The sequence below is a fragment of the Rhinolophus hipposideros genome (genome assembly GCF_964194185.1).
Source record: "Rhinolophus hipposideros genome assembly, chromosome: 4".
Taxonomy (NCBI): Eukaryota; Metazoa; Chordata; class Mammalia; order Chiroptera; family Rhinolophidae; genus Rhinolophus; species Rhinolophus hipposideros.
The window spans coordinates 46,878,092-46,901,096 of NC_138050.1; the positions used below are offsets into that span (position 1 = coordinate 46,878,092).

General features: G+C 35.3%; 1 protein-coding gene across 1 annotated transcript in view; it reads left to right on the forward strand.

The window, feature by feature from the left end:
* LOC308496882 (disintegrin and metalloproteinase domain-containing protein 5-like) overlaps nt 1-23,005 on the forward strand; it is a gene marked incomplete at both ends in the record, with an annotated part of 111,645 nt that overhangs the window by 80,196 nt on the left and 8,444 nt on the right. The window contains 4 exons of the mRNA XM_081046666.1: nt 579-665; nt 4,451-4,562; nt 16,812-16,974; nt 18,413-18,463. Of these exons, the coding sequence (XP_080902792.1) occupies nt 579-665; nt 4,451-4,562; nt 16,812-16,974; nt 18,413-18,463 (413 nt within the window). The remainder of the gene's footprint in view (nt 1-578; nt 666-4,450; nt 4,563-16,811; nt 16,975-18,412; nt 18,464-23,005) is intronic.

Here is a 23,005-nt window from a genome sequence, read left to right on the forward strand (position 1 = left end):
ACCGTAGCTCTCACCTGACTGACTGCACCGAACAAGTTGAAACTTGTCACACACTGTTATTGAGGTTTGACACACTGCTTCCCATATTGAATATCCCTTTCTTTGCGTTGGATAGCACTGAGCAGCAGCATTCACTGTATTTTTTGATCACAGTGGAAAGGCTCTGTGTCACACATTGCTTCTGGTCAGGCAATTACTGTCAAATAAAAACATGATAGTGAGTCATTCACCTTATTTACCAGATGTGTTACTGTGCAACTTCTGGCTCTTCAAAGTCAAAATGACCATGAAAGGTAAACTTTTTGGATCAATTCAGGACATCAAGGCAGCCACAACAGCACAACTAAAGACTCATGAAAGAGGACTTCTAGAACTGCTTCAGAAAGTGGCAAGAACGATGTGATAAGTGTGTTCAAGCGAGAGGGTATGTTTGGAGGGGGTTTAATGACAATGTGTCTTTTACTGCAATGATTTTTTAAATTTAAATATTCACCATGTTGTTTGATCACACCTCGTATTATCAATGCACATAATATGATTGTTTCACTGACTTTATTTTTCACTTCATTTTGTTTTAGTATTGTGTCAAATTTCGTTGTCGAGAGATTAAATACGACATTGATATTTTTGCGTGCAGCAGATCTGAAGATTGCAATGATCATGGAGTAAGTAATTTCAATTTTCATTTTAAGAAACATGCTTTGAAATTTTAATAAATAGCTTGGAGATTTAAAACAAATGATTTGAGCTTTTTCACAATGGGTTTGCCACCAGAACACAGGTGTCTTGAAAACCACTGTTAAATCTAAGCCAAAACGGGAAAGGAAAAGAGCCATATCAACATTGCTATCATTGGACACGTAGATTCTGGCAAGTCTACCATTACTGGCCATCTGGTCTACAAATGTGGTGGGATCTACTAAGGAACCATTGAACAATTGGAGAAGGAGGCCGCTGAGATGGGAAAGGGCTCCTTCAAGTGCGCCTGGGTCTCGGATAAACTGATAGCTGAACATGGTATCACCATTGGTATTTCCCTTTGGAAATTCGAGACCAGCAAGTACTATGTGACCATCATTGGTGCCCCAGGACACAGAAACTTTATAAAAAACATGATTGCAGTCACATCTCAGGCCGACTCTGCTGTCCTCATTGTTGCTGCTGGTGTTGGTGAATTTCAAGCAGGTCTCTCTAAGAATGGCCAAATCTGTGAGCATGCCTTTCTGGCTTACACACTAGGTATGAAACAACTAATTGTTGGTGTAAACAAAATGATTTCACTGAGCTGCTGTATAGCCAGAAGAGATATGAGGAAATCATTAAGGTAGTTAGCACCTACGTTTAAAAAGTTGGCTACAACCCTGACACAGTAGCATTTGTGCCAATTTCTGTTTGGAATGGTAACAACATGCTGGAGCCAAGCGCTAACATGGTTCAAGGGTGTTCAGACTGAATCCGAGTTGTTCTAAGATTTGTGCCTGAGAAGCCCCAAGTCTGAAGAACACACTAGTTGGCTGAGTGAGAGACATAGGTTTGTTGACACTTACAGACCAGGGAGAGTATTTGGTGGCCTCCGGCCAGAGGGATAGCACTCTGAATGCAGGCAGAGAAGCAAGGTTATATAGGTACAGCAAAATAAAGAGCATTTCGTGATCATCTGGCAGGCCTGCTCTCATGTACAGTCCCAAGAAGTGGGGAGACTTTGACTGGTGGCCATTATAGAGAATTGGCTGTATGATACGCAGCATTCCCATGGAGCCATGAGAATTTGACTGCCTGCCAGCTCATCTGCCTGTGGGCCAGGTTTCTACAAAGGGATGGAAAGTAACCCATAATGATGGCAATGTCAGTGGAACCATACTACATGAAGCTCTGGATTGCATCCTGCCACCAACTCATCCAACTGACAGGCCCTTGCCTCTGCCCCTTCAGGATGTCTACAAAATTGGTAGTATTGGATCTCGCTGGAGCCTAAAAACAAAAACAAAAACAAAAAAAAACCAAAAAAAAAAAACTGGTAGTATTGGTACTGTCCCTGTGGGCTGAGTGGACACTGGTGTTCTCAAACCCAGCAATGTGGCCACCTTTGCTCAATGTTACAACTGCTGTAAAGTCTGTTGAAATGCACCATGAAGCTTTGAATGAAGCTCTTCCTGGGGCCAGTGTGGGCCTCAGTGTCAAGAATGTGTCTGTCAAAAATGTTCATTGTGGCAATGTGGCTGGTGACAGCAAAAATGGCCCACATGGAAACAGCTGGCTTAAGGGCTCAGGTGATTCTTCTGAACCATTCAGGCCAATCCAGTACCTGATATGCACCTGTGCTCGATTGTCACACAGCTCACACTGCTTGCAGATTTGCTGAGCTGAAGGAGAAGATTGGTCATCATTCTGGGCAAAAGCTGGAAGATAGCCCAAAGTTTTTGAAAGCTGGTGATGCTCCCATGGTTGATATAGTTCCTGGCAAGCCCGTGTTTGTGGAGTGCTTTCTGACTATCCTCCTCTGGGCCGTTTTGCTGTTCGTGACAAGAGATAGGCAGTTGCTGGGGGTGTCATCAAAGCAATGGACAAGAAGGTACCTGGAGCTGGCAAGGTCACCAAGTCTGCCCAGAAAGCTCAGAAGGCTAAATGAATATCATCCCCAATACCTGCCACCCCAGTCTTAATCAGTGGTGGAAGAACAGTCTCAGAACTGTTTGTCTCAAATGGCCATTTAAGTTTAATAGTAAAAGACTGGTTAATGATTACAGTGCATCGCAAAACCTTCAGAAGGAGAATGTGTTGTTGTTTTTTGTGTGTGTGGCAGTTTTTAAGTTATTAGTTTTACAATCAATACTTTTTAATGGAAACAAGTTGACCAAAAATCTGTGACAGAGTTTTGAGACCCATTAAAATAAAGGTTAATGAAAAACATGTGTGTTCTTTTCATCAACACTGTAACTTCCTATAGTACTACTTAGGTAAAAGACTTAAGAGTAGCCCATAACCTATTTCTGGTATTATATCTGCTGAAACTTTAGGATTTGATAATTCTGGATTAACTTTTTTTCTAGGTGGGAACTTTGGGGAGGAATTATCTGTTTACAGTGCAACACTTCATAAGTTAGGACAGATAAACAAAGAGTAACTTTGTTTATGTGTAAGCTAGTTTATAAAGGCAAATTCTGTAATAGTAAAGTCCACATGTTGCATATAAAACTTTTTGTAGTGTCATGCCGGGACTCATGCAGGGTGTCAGGCGGGATCTCTGGTCCCACTCCCCACATAAGAACGCAGGACATGGTGAGGCCACAAAGGAACACCCACGGAGCCATAGGTAGGGGAGTCATACCACTATAGTCTCGCTGGTGGCTGGGTTGGAGACACAGGAAGCAGGAGCCAACTGTTCGCAAGCCTCCCTGCACTGCTTGCAGGCTCAGCCACCATCTTCTTGCTAGCCCCCATTTTCTGCTAACGTAGCCACGGCCGTTATATTAGTGGCCAATGGCTCACTGGTTACAAGTGACTTCCAACCAGCCACAGCTGATGGCCATCCAATCACAGTTGATGGCCATTTACTACCTGAGCCAGCACCTTTCTATGTGAGGCCGAGAGCCTGGAAACTGCTCTCTGGGGCTCTGTCCCCACATATAGTCACATCAATATTGAGTAAATTTGTTATGTCAAATTTTAGTTTTCCAGTTATTAGAATGTGAATTCTCATATTTACAAATACTGAGGTAGTTTAAAGAACCTAAAATGAGGCTTAAATAGTATTGAGAACTGTCTTGCTGCAATTAATTGTATCCAGATTCTAGGAAAAATAAATGATACTGGAAGTTGAAAAAAATCACTTGCATGATTTTTAAAATCATTTTCATACTGTTTGGTATCATTTAACAGTCTATAATTTATAACTTTAATCTTATTTTCTTCAGAAATCTTGCCAAACTATTTATTAGACAATATAAAGTAGAAACATTTAAGGTGATACTGGATGTATAAAAAGTTTGGTAAATATGTGGGGTGGGTGTTCTGTAAGTACCGTGTGTTACCATATAACCAAAATCATCTTATTTTTATAGAGAGAAAACAGAAACTGGTAAATAAATATTATTAAAATTTCCTTGCTAGTCTTGCTCGTTAGTTTAGAGTCTGGCTGTTCTTTGAAGTTGAGTGGATAATTAGTGGCCTATTACTGGTAAATGCCAATATTTGGGTTTGGCTATGGAGAGACTTGAAACAATTTAAAATAATTGATTTGGCAACAGAAGCTAGATGAACTTACTAAAGTATAGACAATTTCAAGAGAAAATTTGTGAAAGTTTGTTGAATTTGTCAATTTCAGATAAATTCTCTAGACTGGATAAATTCTCTGAAATAAATTATCTGTTGAATAAGTATATAATATTCATTGGTCTCTATTGAAAACAATCTTTGTTGATAAAAAATTGTTCTACTTTGATTATTCCAGGTTTGCAATAATTTCAACCATTGCCATTGTGATAAAGGATTTGCTCCTCCTCGTTGCAGACCAATGAAAAAAGAATTTGGAAGTATTGATGACGGGCACAAAATTAAAAAAAGTTAGTGTCTTTAAATTTTTATTAATAAAAGATAATATATAAGAGAGTAAATTAAAGTATAGGTTAATTGGAAAACACTGATGTCAACAAACATGGTTTTATTTTCTTTGTAAGGTTTTTCAAAATCTTAGTATAAGTTTGTACTGTTCTTTCTATATCAATATTGACATCGTTTACTAACACAAAACATACCCAACATTAGGCACTTTTAAAAGTAGAAATTCCAGGGCATATAATTTTGACCAGTTAATTTAAATAGTTCACTTTAGATTGTCTCATATATTTCTGGTTTAAAATAGTGTTAGTAGTCATTGTGATATGAATGCCACTAGAATCTTTCAGGCTGTCTTTTATTACTTTCTCTCGCCTTGTAAGGGCACCAATTTAATCTTTTGAAATTTCCTCTTCTAGATCCCTTCCCAACCCCACCTATCACTCCCCATCCCACCACCAACGGCCAGGGTTCCTAAGCAATATATAGAGATTGAGATCAAGCTGGCATGGATGAGACTGGGAAGAGTTGGGGAATACTCCCTGTTGCAGAATGTATTGGTGCCCACCTAAAATAACCTAGGAGCAGAAGAGGGCTGTCCACTCTTATTCCCTTTCCTTTTGGGGCAAATAAGTAATGAAACTCCTGGGTAGATTCCTGCAGCTTGGATAGCTTGGGGGTGTCATAACTAGGGTGACCAACTTTCTAGAGAATTAACAAAGCTATATCAGACTGTGTATCAGAGCAAAGGAAGGAAAAAAGCATAATAAATTAACGTTATTATACACATGTATTATTGCTGTCTTATAAATACATAGAAAAATAGATATTTATTTGAAATTATATATTATTGTGATTGTTCACTTTTCTGTTACTACATAAAAGCTATTATTTAAACAAAAATACAATAGAACTAGTGAACAGTGTCAATTGATAGTAGTTTATACAAGCAATTAAACAAATAATATCTGTGAGCAAAAATGTAATAATATTTTACAATGAAAATATTTTATAATGTATCCTCTGATACAACACTTTATTTTACTCTTTTTACAAACTCTTTACTGGATACTTATTGTATATTTTTGAGATACACAAATTTAAGATGTTTTAAAAGAAGAATATATATATAATAGGAATAATTAAAGACATACCCTATGTTTAATAAAAAATAATGACATGCTTTTTCCTGTCTATTGATACAGTCAATATATTTTTAGCTCTTTCTGTTTGATTGCAATGTTTAAGACATCCTTCTTTTAAGTAATAGCAAAACAAATAGAATCAAATGTAAAATTCATTTTGACTTGAAGCTCTACTCATATCCCACCCATATTTACTAAATTCTGATGTCAGTCCATTGTGATGGCATCAAGCTAAGTATCTTCTCAACAAACGTATTTGTGCATGGGATATTTGAGGTTTTATTTACTAAACATAGCAGATTTTTAGACTTGTAGAAATTATTTTACAGCTCTCCAAAAATGTTCATTCACTTTGTTTCTATAGGCTTCTAGTGGTAGACCAGTATCTGTCAATCAGCTCCTTTGCATATTTAAATTTAATTATTAAATTATTAATTTAATTATTACAATATTATTGACTTTATTATCTATGCTGTACTTCACATCCCCTTGATTTATTTATTTTATAGCTATAAGTTTGTACCTTTTAATCCCCTTCACCTATTTAACTCCCCAACCTCTCCTCTCTCTGGTAACTACCAGTTTGTTTCCTGTATCTATGAGTGTGTTTCTAATTTGTTTTGTTTGTTTGTTTTGTTTTTTCAGGTTCCACATATAAGTGAAATAAGTATTTGTCTTTCTCTATCTGACTTATTTCATTTAGCATAATACCTCCTAGGTCCATCCATGTTGATACAAATGGCAAGATTTCCTTATTTTTTATTCCATTGTAATGTATGAGTAGTATTCCATTGCGCGCGCGCGCACACACACACACACACACACACACACACACGGTGCCAAAAATGTATACACATTTTAAGAAAGGAAAAGACTGTATTAAAATTGTAATAATAGATACCGATAACAAAAGATGAATACAAGTCAAGTGTATACATTTTTTTGGCATCCCTGGTACATACACACATACACACACACACACACACACACAGACACACACACAGAGGGAGAGAGAGAGAGAGAGAGAGAGAGATGGACACTTACTTCTTCCATATCTTGACTATTGTAAATAATGCTGTAATGAACATAGGGTTGCATATATCTTTTCAAAATAGCATTTTTTTTTCCTTGGGATAAATACTCAGAAGTGGAATTGCTGCATGGTATGGTGGTTCTCTTTTTAATTTTTTGAGGAAACTTCCTACTGTTTTTTACAGTGGCTGTATCATTTTATATTCCAACCAAAAGTGTATGAGTGTTCCCCTTTCTCTACATCCTCCTCAACACTTGTTACTTTTTGTCTTTTTTGCTAATAGCCATTGTGACAGGTGTGAGTTGATATCTCATTGTGGTTTTGATGTGCCTTTCCCCAGATAGCCTACTCCACCCCTTTGGCTCTGGATAGAGGTCCCACCTCTGAGACTTTGGGCTGGGGAAGCCTGGCTGGGTGGAACCAATAAAGGGGCCTCACCATCTGAAACCAAAGAGAAGACATGTAGCATATAATTATATATGCGTGTTATTATTTTCTTATCAATAATAACTAACACAAAATATAGTCAATATTAGTCACTTTTAAAGTAGAAATTCCAGAAGCCCCGATGATATCTGAGTCATCTTTGGGGTCATTCTTCTCTTTTCTCGAAGGATAAAGCAGGTTGGCAGCCAAATAGCTCTATTGTGCTATGTTGTTCTCTTTGGTCCAACCTGGGTGCATTTCTTCTGATATAATCTTATCCTTATAATCTTATCCTATAATCTTATCTGATATAATCTATTCCTGGCTTCTGCTGAAATGGCTGCTGAGATGGTTAATGTACATAATCTCTTAATCACATGATTTGAGCCACATATTTGATATTCTCTTCAGAACAGGTTTTCTCATTTTTTTTTGCAACATGAGTAGGTTGAGTATTCTCCAAATCTTTAAGTACTGGAACTTCTGTACTTAACTCTTACTTCTTTTTTAAAATTAAATTTATTGGGGTGACAATGGTTTGTAAAATTACATAGATTTCAAATGTACAATTCTATAATACCTCATCTGTGTATTGCATTGTTTGTTCACCACTCAGAGTCAGTTATCCTTCCATCGCAGTATATTTGACCTCCTTTACCCTCTTCTACCACCCCCACTTCCCCCTTGCCTTCTGGTAACCACTAAACTGTTGTCTATGTCTATGAGTTTTTGTGTTTTTTTTTGGTTTGTCTCGTTTCTTTGTTACTTTCAGTTTTAAATCCCACATATGAGTGAAGTCATATTGTTCTCAACTTTTCTGTGTGATTTATTTCGCTTAGCATAATAATCTCAAGATCCATCCATGTTGTTGCAAATGCAGGATTTCATGTTTTATTATGGCAAAGAAGTATTCCATTGTGTATATATACCACGTCTTCTTTATCCAATCATTTACCAAAGGACACTTTGTTTGTTTCCATGTCTTGACGATAGTAAATAAAGCTGCAAGTTCTTCAATTCATCTCTCTCTTCTCAAATTTTACTTTAAGCAGTTAGGAGGACCTGAGTTGCACCTTCAACATTTTGCTTAAAAATCTTCTAAGCTAGTTATCCTGTTTCATGGTTTACAAATTCTATCTTCCAAATAACACTAGATCACAATTGAGCCAACTCTGTTGCCTTTTTCTTTTTTTAATTTATTGGGGTGACAATTCTTAGTGAAATTACATAGATTTCAGGTGTACAATTCTGTATTACATCATCTATAAATCCCATTGTGTGTTCACCACCCAGAGTCAGTTCTCCTTCCATCACCATATATTTGATCCCGTTTACCCTCATCACCCACCCCCCACCCCCTTACCCTCTGGTAACCACTAAACTATTGTCTGTGTCTATGAGTTTTTCTTTCTCATTTGTTTGCCTTGTTCTTTTGTTGTTTTTGGTTTATATACCACAAGTCAGTGAAATCATAGGGTTCTCTGCTTTGTCTGTCTGACTTATTTCGCTTAGCATTATACTCTCAAGATCCATCCATGTTGTCACAAATGCTCCTATATCATCTTTCCTTAACGCGGAATAGTATTCCATTGTGTATATATACCACAACTTCTTTATCCATTCATCTATCGAAGGACATTTTGGTTGTTTCCATGTCTTGGCCACCGTAAACAAAGCTGCAATGAACATTGGAGTACACGTGTCTCTATAGAGAAATGCTTTCAGATTTTTTGGGTAGATACCCAAGAGAACGATTGCTGGGTCATATGGTAATTCTACTCTAATTTTTTGAGGAACCTCCACACTGCCTTCCATAGCGGCTGCACCAGTCTGCATTCCCACCAACAGTGTATGAGAGTTCCTTTTTCTCCACAGCCTCTCCAACACTTGTTACTATTTGTCTTATTGATGAAAGCCATTCTGACTGGGGTGAGGTGATATCTCATTGTGGTTTTTATTTGCTTTTCTCTGATGATTAGCGATGTTGAGCATTTTTTCATATGTCTATTTGCCATTTGTATATCCTCTTTGGAGAAATGTCTCTTCAGGTCCTCTGTCCATTTTTCAATTGGGTTGTTTGTTTTTTTGTTGTTGAGTTTCATGAGTTCCTTGTATATTTTGAATATTAGCCCCTTATCAGAGGCACTGTTTGCGAAAACCTTCTCCCATTCAGTTGGTTGCCTCATTATTTTGTCAATAGTTTCTTTTGCTGTGCAGAAGCTTTTTAGTTTCATATAATCCCATTCGTTTATTTCAGTTTTTACTTCCATTGCCTTTGGAATCAAATTCATAAAATGCTCTTTGAACCCAAGGTCCATAAGTTTAGTACCTATGTTTTCTTCAATGCAGTTTATTGTGTCAGGTCTTATGCTTAAGTCTTTGGTCCATTTTGAATTAATTTTGGTACATGGTGACAGATAGCAGTGCAGTTTCATTCTTTTGCACATAGCTATCCAATTCTGCCAGCACCATTTATTGACTGTCTTTCCTCCATTGTATGTTTTTAGCTTCTTTGTCAAAAATTATCTGCCCAAATTTATGTGGTTTTATTTCTGGGTTCTCAATTCTATTCCATTGGTCTATGTGTCTGTTTTTCCGCCAATACCAAGCTGTTTTGATTATTGTAGCTCTGTAGTACAAGCAAAAAACAGGGAGTGTGATACCTCCAGTATTGTTCTTTTTTTTAAATATTGCTTTGCCTTTCAGGGTCTTTTGTGGTTCCAAACAAATCTGATGATTTTTTGTTCTATTTCTTTAAAAAATGCCACTGGGATTTTGATGGGGATTGCATTAAATCTGTATATAGCTTTGGGTAATATGGCCATTTTAACTATGTTGATTCTTCCAATCCATGAGCATGGAATGTGTTTCCATTTCTTTGTGTCTTCTTCAATTTCTTTCAAAAATGTCTTATAGTTTTCAGCATATAAATCCTTCACATCCTTGGTTAAGTTTATTCCTAGGTATTTTATTCTTTTTGCTGCAATTGCAAAAGGAATTTTTTTTTGTATTTCTTTTTCTGAAATTTCATTGTTGGTATATAGGAAAGCATTGGACTTTTGTACGTTGATTTTGTAGCCAGCAACTTTACTGTATTCATTGATTGTTTCTAATAGCTTTTTGGTGGAGTCTTTAGGGTTTTCTATATATAGCATCATGTCATCTGCAAAGAGTGACAATTTAACTTCTTCATTCCCTATTTGGATGCCTTTTATTTCTTTATCTTGCATGATTGCTCTGGCGAGGACTTCCAACACTATGTTGAAAAGCAGAGGTGATAGGGGACAACCTTGTCGTGTTCCTGAACGTAGAGCAAAGGGCTTCAGCTTTTCACCATTAATTATGAGATTAGCTGAGGGCTTGTGATATATGGCCTTTATTATGTTGAGGTATTTTCCTTCTATACCAATTTTATTAAGTGTTTTAATCATAAATGGATGTTGTATTTTATCAAATGCTTTTTCTGCATCAATTGATAGAATCATATGATTTTTGTCCTTTATTTTGTTTATGTGATGTATCACATTGATGGATTTGCGAATGTTGAACCATCCTTGTGCCCCGGGGATGAACCCCACTTGGTCGTGATGAATAATCTTTTTAATACATTGTTGTATTCGATTTGCTAGAATTTTGTTTAGGATTTTTGCATCTGTATTCATCAGAGATATTGGTCTGTAGTTTTCTTTTTTTGTGTTGTCCTTACCAGGTTTTGGTATCAGGGTAATGTTGGCCTCATAAAATGAGTTAGGGAGTACTGACTCTTCTTCAGTTTTTTGGAAAAGTTTGAGCAGGATTGGTATTAGATTCTCTTTGAAGTTTGGTAGAATTCACTGGTGAAGCCATCTGGTCCAGGACTTTTGATTTTGGGAAGGTTTTTGATGACTGATTCAATTTCGTTACTGGTGATCGGCCTGTTTAGATTTTCCAGTTCTTCATGATTCAGCCTTGGAAGGCTATATGTTTCTAAGAACTTGTCCATTTCTTCTAAGTTATTGAATTTGGTGGCATATAGTCCTTCATAGTATTCTTGGATAATCCTTTGTATTTCTGTGGTGTTCGTGATAACTTCCCCTTTTTCATTTCTGATTTTGTTAAGTAGTGTCTTCTCACTTTTTATCTTTGTGAGTCTAGCCAAGGGTTTGTCAATTTTGTTAATCTTTTCAAAGAACCAGCTCTTTGTCACATTAATTTTTTCTATTGTCTTTTTGTTCTCTATTTCATTGAGCTCTGCTCTGATTTTTGTTATCTCCTTTCTTCTGCTGACCTTGGGTTTCGCTTGTTTTTCTTTTTCTAGTTCTTTAAGGTGTAACATGAGGTTATTTATTTGGGATTTTTCTTGTTTCTTGAGATAGGCCTGTAATGATATAAATTTCCCTCTTAAAACTGCTTGCGCGGCATCCCACAAATTTTGGTAGGATGTATTTTCATTGTCATTTGTTTCTATGTATCTTTTGATCTCTCTTCTAATTTCTCCTTTGACCCAGTCGTTCTTTAAAATTATGTTGTTTAATCTCCATGTATTTGTGTTTTTTCCTGCTTTCTTTTTGCAGTTGATATCCAATTTCAAAGCTTTGTGATCAGAGAATATGCTTGGTATGATTTCAATCTTCTTAAATTTGCTGAGGCTGATTTTGTGTCCCAATATATGGTGGTGTATTTTTGGGAATGTTCCATGTACACTAGAAAAGAATGTATAGTCTGATGTTTTAGGATGAAGTGCTCTATATATGTCAATTATGTCCATTTCATCTAATGTATCATTTAGGGCTGCTATTTCGTTATTTATTTTCTGTTAGGATGATCTATACAGATCTATATAGCTGTCACTGATGTATTTAAGTCCCCTAGTATAATTATGTTTTGGTCAATTTCTCCCTTTAGTTCTGTTAGTAGTTTCTTGGTATATTTTGGTGCTCCCTGATTGGGGGCATAAACATTGATGACTGTTATGTCTTCCTGTTGTATAGTCCCTTTTACCATTATGAAATGTCCATCTTTGTCTCTTGTTATCTGTTTCACCCTGAAGTCTGTTTCATCGGAAATCATTATGGCTACACCTGATTTTCTATGGGTACCATTTGCTTGGAGTGTCAATTTCCACCCTTTCACTTTGAGTCTATGCTTGTCCTTGTAGCTGAGATGTATCTCTTGTAGACAGCATATGGTTGGATTTAGTTTTTTGATCCAATATGCTAATCTGTGTCTCTTTATTGGTGAGTTCAGTCCATTTAAATTTAGGGTGATTATTGATATGTGAGGATTTCCTGTCATTGTATCTTTAGTTTTCTGGTAAGGCTGTGTCTCCATTGTTTCTTTGCCTTTTTGTTGTTGTCTATTATTTCTGTGTGGTGGTATTGTATGATGTTTCCCTCTGTTTCTTCTTTTATTACAGTATATATTTCAGTTCTGGATGTTTTTTGAGTGGTTATCCTTAAGTTTATGTGAAAGAAAGTTTGATATTTAGAGTATTCCAGTTTTTTCAGTACACTTCCTCTATTCCCATATTCCAGTTCAGGCCTTTACTCTTCCCCTTTTGATGTTTTGGTTGCCACAAGTTGTCCCTGTTGATGGTGGTCTAATAGCCTCCTTTAGTATTTCTTGTAGTGCAGGTCGTGTATTAGAAAATTCCCTCAGCTTCTGGATGTCTGGAAAAGTCTTTATTCCTCCTTCATATCTAAAGGAGATCTTTGCTGGATATATTATTCTTGGTTCATAATTTCTCTCTTTCAATAGTTTGAATATTTGGTTCCATTCCCTCCTAGCTTGTAGAGTTTCTGCTGAAAAATCTGATGATAATCTAATGGGCTTTCCTTTGTAAGTTACCGTCTTCTTTTCCCTGGCTGCCTTGATGACAAATCAATCTTTGTCATTGATTTTAGACAACTTCAATACAATGTGCCTGGTGAAGGCCTGTTGGGATTGAGGTAATTAGGTGTTCTATTTGCTTCTTGGATTCGAGGATCCAGTTCTTTCCACAAGTTTGGGAAGTTCTCATCGACGATTTGTTTGAATATGTTCTCTGTTCCCTTCCCTCTTTCTTCTCCTTCTGGTATGCCCATTATTCTTATATTGCTCTTTCTGATGGAGTCAGAAAGTTCTTGTAGAGTTCTTTCATTTCTTTTAAGTCTCAAGTCTCTTTCTTCTTCCATCTGTGTAAATTCCAGGTTCTTATCTTCGATATCACTGATTCTTTCCTCCATCTGGTCAACTCTACTACCTAAGCTGGATATTTTATTGTTAATTTATTCTATTGAGTTCTTAATCTCCCGAAATTCTATTTGGTTCTTTTTCAAAATTTCAATCTCTTTTGTTAAATGCTCATGGTGTTCTTTGATTGTGTTTCTGAATTCATTAAACTGCCTTTTTTTTGCATCTCATTCAGTTTTTTCAGAATTGCAATCTTTAATTCTTCGTCATTTAAATCACATATTTCCATATCTCTAAGTTTTTTTCTGGAGACTTTTCACTTTCTTTCTGAGCTATCTTGTTGCCTTGGTTATTCATGGCAATCACTGATTTACTATTTCTCTTCCTAGACATCTACAGGAGTGGCTTCTGCAACAGGTTGATAGGTATGCAAAGAGCTTTAGAAGTTCCAAAGCTCTTTCTGCACCAGATTCAGAGCCCGTATGTTTCAGCAGTTCTCTTTACTGCTGCAGGGATCTGCCCAGATAGGTGGGGCCAGGGGCGGGGTGAGTTGTGATAAGTGGCCCAGAGCAATGGTGGTGACCACCACCACAGCCAGTCGTGCTTCCACAGCTCCCTCCTCTTTGCCGGAACTAGTTGAGCTGCGAATCTGTGTCTGTGTTCCACAGTTCTCAGAGCAGCAAATATTCTGTCCTTTGATCTGACACTGCTACTTTATTGCTTCTAGCACGGTGCAGGTGGGGTGGGGCGAGCTCTGGGTGGGTAGGGACGGGGGGGGGGGGGGCTAGTCTTAGTGCCTAAGGCTTCCATTCTCTACTCGGCATGAGGGCTTAAACCACCAATTTCAGGTCTCTTCCCTCAGTCTTTGCTCCGAGGTGAGCGAGCCTTGGGTTCAACCGTGTTATATGCTGCTCCCTCAGCCCTGTGGGCCGTAAGCGGTGCCCTCATAGTCCGAGTCCTTCCCTATCCCGCAGCTGCAGTAGTTTCGGGATGCAGTGAGCGTGGAGCACTGAGCTAGGTCTGTGTCCTGTGCCCGCGTGGCTCCATTTCTGCACTTCTCCTCTCCCACCTCCCCCGCTCGCACGATTCACCCACCTGGAGGTGAATTCAGTAGTGGGCCTCTTTGTCTTGCCTTTCTCTGCGCAGGGAGTCCTTTGTGGAGCTATTGTTGTCCGATTCATTGTAAATTCCAGAGGAGCGCTAGAGAGGCTCACCTCACGCTGCCATTTTCTCCCACTCTATAGGATAATAATCTCAAGATCCATTCATGTTGTATCAAATGACACTGTTTCATATTTTATTATGGCAGAATAGTATTACATTGTTTAAATATACCACATCTTCTTTATCTTGTCATCTATAGAAGGGCACTTTGGTTGTTTCCATGTCTTGGCCACTATATATCACAATATATCGCTGTATATAAATATATACAGTTTTATACATACAATGCAATACAATGCAATACAATATATATCTATATATAATATATATCACAATATATAGCTGTAAATAAATATATACAGTTTTATATATACAATACAATACAATATATATCTATATATACAATATATATCACAATATATAGCTGTAAATAAAGCTGTAATGAACATTGGAGCACATATATCTTTATGGATAAATGTTTTCAGATTTTTTGGGTATATACCCAGGAGAGGGATTGCTGGGTCATATGATAATTCTATTCTTAATTTTTTAAAAAAACCTTCACACTGCTTTCCATACCGGCTGCACCAAACATAAGCTGTGTTTTTAACACTACAAAACTGAGATAGCTTCATTCATGAGAAATGTTGTTTCTGCTTATTTAAAACTCTCATCTGATTTTTCTGAAATAGATTTGAATGGAAGTTGGGGGGTGAAAAAGGGAAACCTTTGGGAACTGCAGCTGATGGATTCAGGCTCCTCCAGGGAAATATCCTTTTTTCTCTACCTGATGTTTAGCTATAAAGTTTGGTATGGGTAAGATACAGGTTTTGGGGAGTCTAATCTGACAATTAAACCACTGAGTAATAAAGGTTAAGATAGTTTGAGATAATAAAAGGGAGGAAGTGAGAAGCCATGAATAGTTAAATGCCTGGATAATTCCCTAAGGCATTTTTGGAATGAAGTAGAAGAAACTTTTAGGCAGATTACTGGGGACTAGTTTTAACCATTGAAACATGGAGACCCAGAGTAATTACTTCAATGACAACCACCAAACTGAAAGGAAAGTTAGAAGAAAAATATTTTTTCTTGGCTGTTATTTGTAATGCTTATTAAAACTAGGGGAGGGAAGTAGGACCCATTTTTCTGGTTACTAGAAATCCTATTTATGCTTCTTGAGGCCACCTGGAAATATATTCATCTTCAAATAATCATGTGATATCATTGATTACCCAAAGACTATACAAGTGGCTGACAATTGTTGTGCAGTATATAGCCAGAGAAGCTGGTCTCTTCCTCTGATTCAGCAGCTTTCTGATTACAAATGTAACTGTAATCCTTATCCCAGTAATACCGGAACCCCAACCATATGCACAGAGCAGACAAACAACAAGTGTTGAACTTTCTACCTTGACCTCACTTGAAAAACCTTATGGGGAAAAAAGGAAAGGTTCCAGGGCAGTCATAAGAGGACTATATTGAGACTCAGTTATCATTGTCAACTAGAGCTGGAGAGTGACTCCTCTGCCAGTCAGCTCCTCCATTGTTCTAACTGGCAAAGAAGAGATAGAATGGTATTCCTTATCAAGTAAGAGGATCAGGCCAACAAACTGTGCAGAAAGCAGAACTCGACATAGTGTAAATCCGTAAGGGTGGCTACTATACAAAGAAGTGGGACCTGAAAGCCACATAGATTAGATGCTCAGGAATGAATACAGATGTCTGTTGAGAATGAATAGAAACTGGAGAGAAATGTAGGTATTAGCACTCGTTAGTCAAAAATGGGTTAATTCCAGGTTTACCCGTACATTCCATAAAATGATCCTAGAGACCTTCCTTTTAATAATTTCCTATTGCTACACATTTGATTAAAGAACTCAGTTAAGTAAGTTATTTAGTGACTGCTCATTTTCAGTTTTGAGAAAAAAAGTTGTAATAATGTAAGAGAAATTGAATGCCACATTCCCTGGGTTTAATTCTCACATATAGGTACAATCCCAATAATGTCTGTGATATACATGTTTGAACTTTGGAGACGCTGTATCAGAAGGGAATTGAAGAGATGTTTGCGAACATTAAACATGTTTTTCATGAAAGAATATTACCTTTACTCAAAGACATCACCATGTGGTGGAAGGTTGAAAATTCAAAATCATCACTAAAGCACTAGTAACAATTCATTTTATACATTAGTTTTTTAAAAATTTTATTGTATTCATAATACATATGAATGAACTGTTTTGTGTTTGGGAGAAGTGTTGGTAATGATACCCTCTCCACCTTTTCATTTGGGTAACGAAATCTCAGACATAATTTTAAATGCATATTTTCCATTCCAGGTAAAAGTTTTTTGGAGGAAAGGTCTACGACTCCTCCAAAACGCCGATTTCAACTCATTTTCTACATTTCTTTACCTGTTGTGCTCATCATTACTGCTGCTGTTTTAATAAAGCAGGGTAAAATAAGAGAGCGATGCTTCAGAGGTGAAACTGAAAGTGAGAGGTATACACACACACACACACACACACGTACATAAATTTTACTTTTATTAAATAAGCCAAGGAAAAAAGTATTCTGGTTTCATCAGGAATAATCTAAGATTATAGGTAAAGCAATAGGAGGAGAGGCCCAGGGATACATTTCAAACCTGTTTGGTGTCCTATAGATATTTTTCTAATTTTACTCATTACTAAAACCATTCACTTTACCATTGTATCACTTTACAAGGACATATGAGTGCCTTGGGTATTGTGGTTTATTCAGTCTCTTAATTCACTGACCCTGTCTAAATAGTTATATTGTCCACAAGCTTCATGAGAATAGGTAACATTATATTTCTAGGGCACTTTCAAAAAGTAAATTTTTTACATACAAAGTCTCAGACCAGTGGTAAGCAACTCTATTAAGAGCAAGTCTCTCACCTAGAGATAATGTCTATGAACCTGCCTCCATGTTATTTAGGAAACTAAATATTGGTACTGTTAATTTGTAAAGTTATTTCTTACCTAGAAATTACACGTATAGTTCTTGGTTTTATCTCCTCAATCTTGCATGTATAAAACTTGGTTTTATCTCCTCAATCTTGCATGTAAAAAGTATGATCTCTTGAGCAAGTGATTTAATCTTTATGTTCTTAAAATTATTCTCTATAACTCTATAAAATGGGAGATAATAGCTTTCCAATGTAACATAAACTTTAGGGCACACCAAATTAATAAGTGAAATCACCATGTTATCTGCAATCAGTTACATGAATAAACATCATTATTGAGACCCTTATTCATAACTTGCTGTATTTTCCACAGAGGTATTTATCTCTCATTTTATATTCCAAGAATTGACAAGAAGAGAATATATGAGTATGTGTTATAAGAGGAAGAAAGAACTATGTAGAAATATATTGAAAATTTAACAGAAACTGTTGACAGCTTGTTAATGGTTTTGGCTTAATTTGACTTGAGGAGTTAGGGATATCATAGACTCATGGGACCTATCTGTACAAATATAGGCTTTTAACACAAATGCTTGAATAAATGTAAAATGAGGAGTGGAGGAGTTAATCAACAAAGCAAGGTGGCTGATGGCATTTGTTCTATAATGAAACAGTATCTGTTACGTTTGTATTATTTTATTTTATGGGAAGGAGATATTTTATTTCACTTAATGAATCACTCTGTTTCTTTTTTGTGTATCAAAATGTACTTTTTTTCAATTATAGTTGACATTCAATATTATTTTATATTAATTTCAGGTGTACAGCATAGTGATTAGACATTTATATAAATTATGAAGTGATCCCCCTTGATTAGTCTAGTACCCACTTGACACTATGCATAGTTATTACAATATTCTTTGAAAAACATTCCTTATTCAAATAGTCAGTGAATTGTTTAACATTTTAAAATTTCCCCACTTTAAATAATCTTTATCAATTTTATAGATCTGTGTCAGAAGAAAGCAGCAGTAACAGCAAGTTATCCCCCAGTGCAAGGTACGTGTAGAACAATGTGATTAGTCATTTTGCATTGTATGTTTTGATTATTGTTTAGGAACACTGAAGAATTGTTAATTTGAGACCAAAACATTTGTTCATGATATTCTTTATAGTTCTCATTGTAGGTTGTTTTATAATACTTAACAAATTGGTTTCATGATTATCTCACCCTCTCTTTTCTAACCTACACTAAAGAAATGACTTTTTGTGCACCCTCACTAACATCTACGAATATATAAATTACGACTTTTTTTTTTGAGCATCGTCAAGGAGCACTTGTATCTTGATGACATTTTACTGCTACATTAAAAGGGGACTGATGTTATAAGGGATGCCATATATACTTATACTATTATCTCAGAATAAACTTACTCTTACTGAGATATAAAGCCTTGTAGTTTTCATTTATTTTACTACATCTTCATCTGGGTAGGTAAATTTAGAGATCAGACTATAAAATAATCAAATATAACATTTTATAAAATTAGATATTTCATTTTTACTAGTAGTATATAAAAATTTCCCTTAGAAAATGATGGATAAAATTTTATAAAAAGAGAGAATATTTCAGTAGCATCCAAGATGATTTTTCAAGTTCTCTCTTCATCCTTACGGTACAAAGTTGCACACTGACTATGATCTTCGTGTAACAGATATTAAGATACATGTCTGAAATGAGAGAATTCCTAATAAGGAATTAAAATTTTAAGAAAAGCACTATTAAGTATGCACAATACCATCCTAACGCTACTGTCAAGGCAAACTGGTTTAAGTTCTACAAAAATTAGGCATTTCTCTGCTTTTTAGGCAACAATGTAATCCTTTTAATCAGAATGAAATTCCTATCACAGGACAGAGAACGATCAAATGTGTTTTGATCCTTCAAATGTGTTATAATCTGTATCAAAAAGATAGAAAAAGCACTCAATGCCCTTAAGACAGTGGATGGAAAGAAATAAGTAAGGAAGGAGCAGAAATAAATGAAAAGAAAAATAAATAATCGAAGACAAAAGCTGATTCTTTGAAAAGATTAATGTAATTGATTAAAAATTAGCCAATAGTTCAAAATAAAAAGAGAAAGGATTTAAATGGTCAATATCAGATAATAACATTGCATATTTTTGATCTTTTGGACATTAGAAGAAAGGATACTAACAACAACTTAGAATCAATAAATTCAAAATTTTAGATGAAATGCACCTATGGAGTATGGTACTGGTATAAAGAAGATAAAGACCAATGGAACAGAATAGAGAGCCCAGAAATCAACCCACACATATACAGTCAACTGATCTTTGGAAAGGGTGCCAAGAATACACAATGGGGAAAGGATAGTCTCTTTAACAAATGGTGTTGGGAAAACTGAATATCCACATACAAAATAATGAAATTGGACCCTTACCTAAAACCATATACAAAACTCAATGCAAAATGGATTAAAAACTTAAATGTAACACCTGAAACTGTAAAATTCATAGAAGAAAACACAGAGGAAAAACCTCATTACATTAGTCTTGGGAATGATTTTTTTGGATTGCCACCAAAAGTACAGGTAACAAAAGAAAAAAATAGACACGTGGTACTATGTTAAACTAAAAAGCTTCTGCACAGCAAGGGAAACATTCAATAGATTGACAGAAAACCTAAAGAATGAGAGAAAATATTTGTAAACTATGTATCAAGTAAAGGGTTAATTGTCAAAATATGTAAGGAACTCCTACTGTCAATCCCCCAAAACTGATAACCTGATTTAAAAATGGGCTAAAAGACTTGACACTTCTCCCAAAATGTCACAATAATGACCAACAAGTATATGAAAAGATGGTCAGTGTTACTAACAATCAAGGAAATGCAAATCGCTATTATCAAAAAAACCAAATGTCAACAAATGTTGGCAAGGATGTGGAGAAATTGGACCCATTTTGTGCTGTTTGTGTGATGCAAAATACTGCACCTACTATGCAAAGCTGGTGAAGATTCTTTAAAAACATTAAAAATAGAACTATTATATGGTCTAATAATTCCACTTCTGGGTCTTTTTATATTCAAAAAGTTGAAATCAAGATCTGAAAGCTACATTAGCATTGCCATGTTCATTATAGCACTATTTAAAATAGTCAAGATGTAGATAGAAAGTAAACGTCCATCAACAGATGAATGGATAAAAAAATGTGGTATATACATACAGTGGAACGTTGTTCAGCCATAAGAAAGATGGATCCTACATATGTGATAATATAGATGAAATCTGAGGACATTATGCTAAAGGAAATATGCTAGTTACAGAAGGACAAATAACTGCATTATTTTACTTATATGAGGTATTTAAAAAGGTGAAACTCATAGAAGCAGAGAGTAGAATGGTGGTTGCCTCAGACCGGGTTTAAGGGAAGATGGGAATGTTAATCAATGAGAACAAAGTCTCAATTATGCGATATGAATAAGTTCTAGAGATCTGTTGGACATAGTCCCTACTGTTAACAATACAGTATTGTGCACTTAAAAATTTGTTAAGAAAGTAGATGTCACTTAAGTTTTTTTTACCACAATATAAAATTTTTAAAAATTTAAGAAGTTTTGCTTCCCAAAAGACTTCCATATAAAAGGAAAAAGAAATGCCCCAATGTGGGGGAAAATTTTCATAATACATATTTCCAATGAAGGACTCATTCAGAATGTATACAGAATCTTTTTGAATCAATAACAAAAGGTGGGAGAACCTAGCAGGCAAAATATTTGAAGAGATACTTCACAAAAGAGGCTCAAAACATGAAATTACTCAACATCATTACTCATCAGAAAAACACAATCTGAAATGAGAATGTGGGTTCCCTGTGCTCAGATTAAAATCACTGACATCAGTGGTTGGTGAGAATATCAAGCGACTAGGACTCTCACACATTGCAGGTGGGAGTATACATTGGTTCAGTATACTTTTTATTACCGTTCAACACTTTAGGATCTTCTAAACTATTAGGTTTCAGTTAAATTTGTAACTTATATTTGCATTTTAAAAAATATTATACCTATCATATTTAAATTTTATATTTTTTATAATTAACTCAATGAGTATTCCTGGAATTATGACAAAGGAAATTTCCTATGAATTTTGAGTCTTTAATTATCTAAAATACTTTTCTTTCTTTTCCCATTTAACTTGAAGATGACTGTCTTTACATCTCCCTCTTTTGAACCTTTAACTTTAAAGCTTATGGTCTTCTTTTCCACAATCAGTAATTTATGTATATGTAGGTTTTTGTATATTTAACATAAACTCAATCAAAATACTTTTTGGATACATGGATAGAGAGAATTGAGAAAAAGATGCTGAAATTCATAAAAAAGGAAAATAGGGGTAGCCAGGTAAATTTTAGTATTAGTATTACACTAATGATGAATTAAAATATAGAGCATTTTATTTTCAAAACACGTCTTTTGAATTTTTAATGTAATATCAAATATTTATTAAAATATCTAAGATACCTTAGTAGATATATGAATTAAGGATAAATTTCTCATAATCAAAATACCCAAAGATAATTTCCATTAATGCATAGTTTTAAAATGTTTTTCTAAGTAAAACATAAAAATACCTATCCTTTTTCTTTAACTCAGAGACTATTATGGACAACTTTTCATATCTTAAAATATAGGCCTATATCATTCTTTTGTGACATATAGTTTTCAATCTAAAAATGAAAAATCCATTATTATGAATATTTAGACTACTTCCAGTTTTCATTGTTACAAATACGCTCTAAATAATATCCTTATTTGGATACACACTTTGGAACAATTGTCCAATTATAGCCTCAGGATAATTCCCTAGGGAGAGGTAGATCAAAACATAAATGTGTACTCTCATAGTTTTGGGATAGCTTTTGCCACATTACCTAGTTGGAATGATCACCATCAATCCATTTGTATCAAGTTGTAAATCCATTACAATCAAGTTGTAAATTCATAAGTTTTTGCTTTTAGTCATTTGGACATATGTGTGGTATACTTTCTGAGACATAGCATATCTTAAATTTTACGTTTATTTTACTATCCCATTGATTATTTTTTTATTTTCAACTATGTCATTTAGTAATGAGCTATTTCTATAAAGAGGATGGCCTAGAAGTAGAAAATATACAATATAGCCACACAGAATTAGAGGTATTTTTGGGATTCCCTTTAGTATGAGGAGTGCTTTGTATATTTTTACCTTCTTCCATCTTTCATTTCACTGATTTTTTCTGTTATAAGGGAATTTTAGAGTATTAACCTCTTGTTAATAACCTCTTGTTAATTAACCTCTTGTTAATAAATTTAAGCATTATTTATCTTGGTTCCAGAAGTATTTTGTCATTTTCAGTTTTGTACTTAAGTTTACAACAAACATTTTAATTTTATTTGATGCTTACCTGGTCTCATTTTTCATAATTCTGAAGGGTAATTTTAGATTTCAATGACGTTAAGATCCTTTTCCATCCAGAGACCTTGGAATGCCCAACTCTTGCCTTGACTCTCCTCTCTTAATTCATTCAATAAATT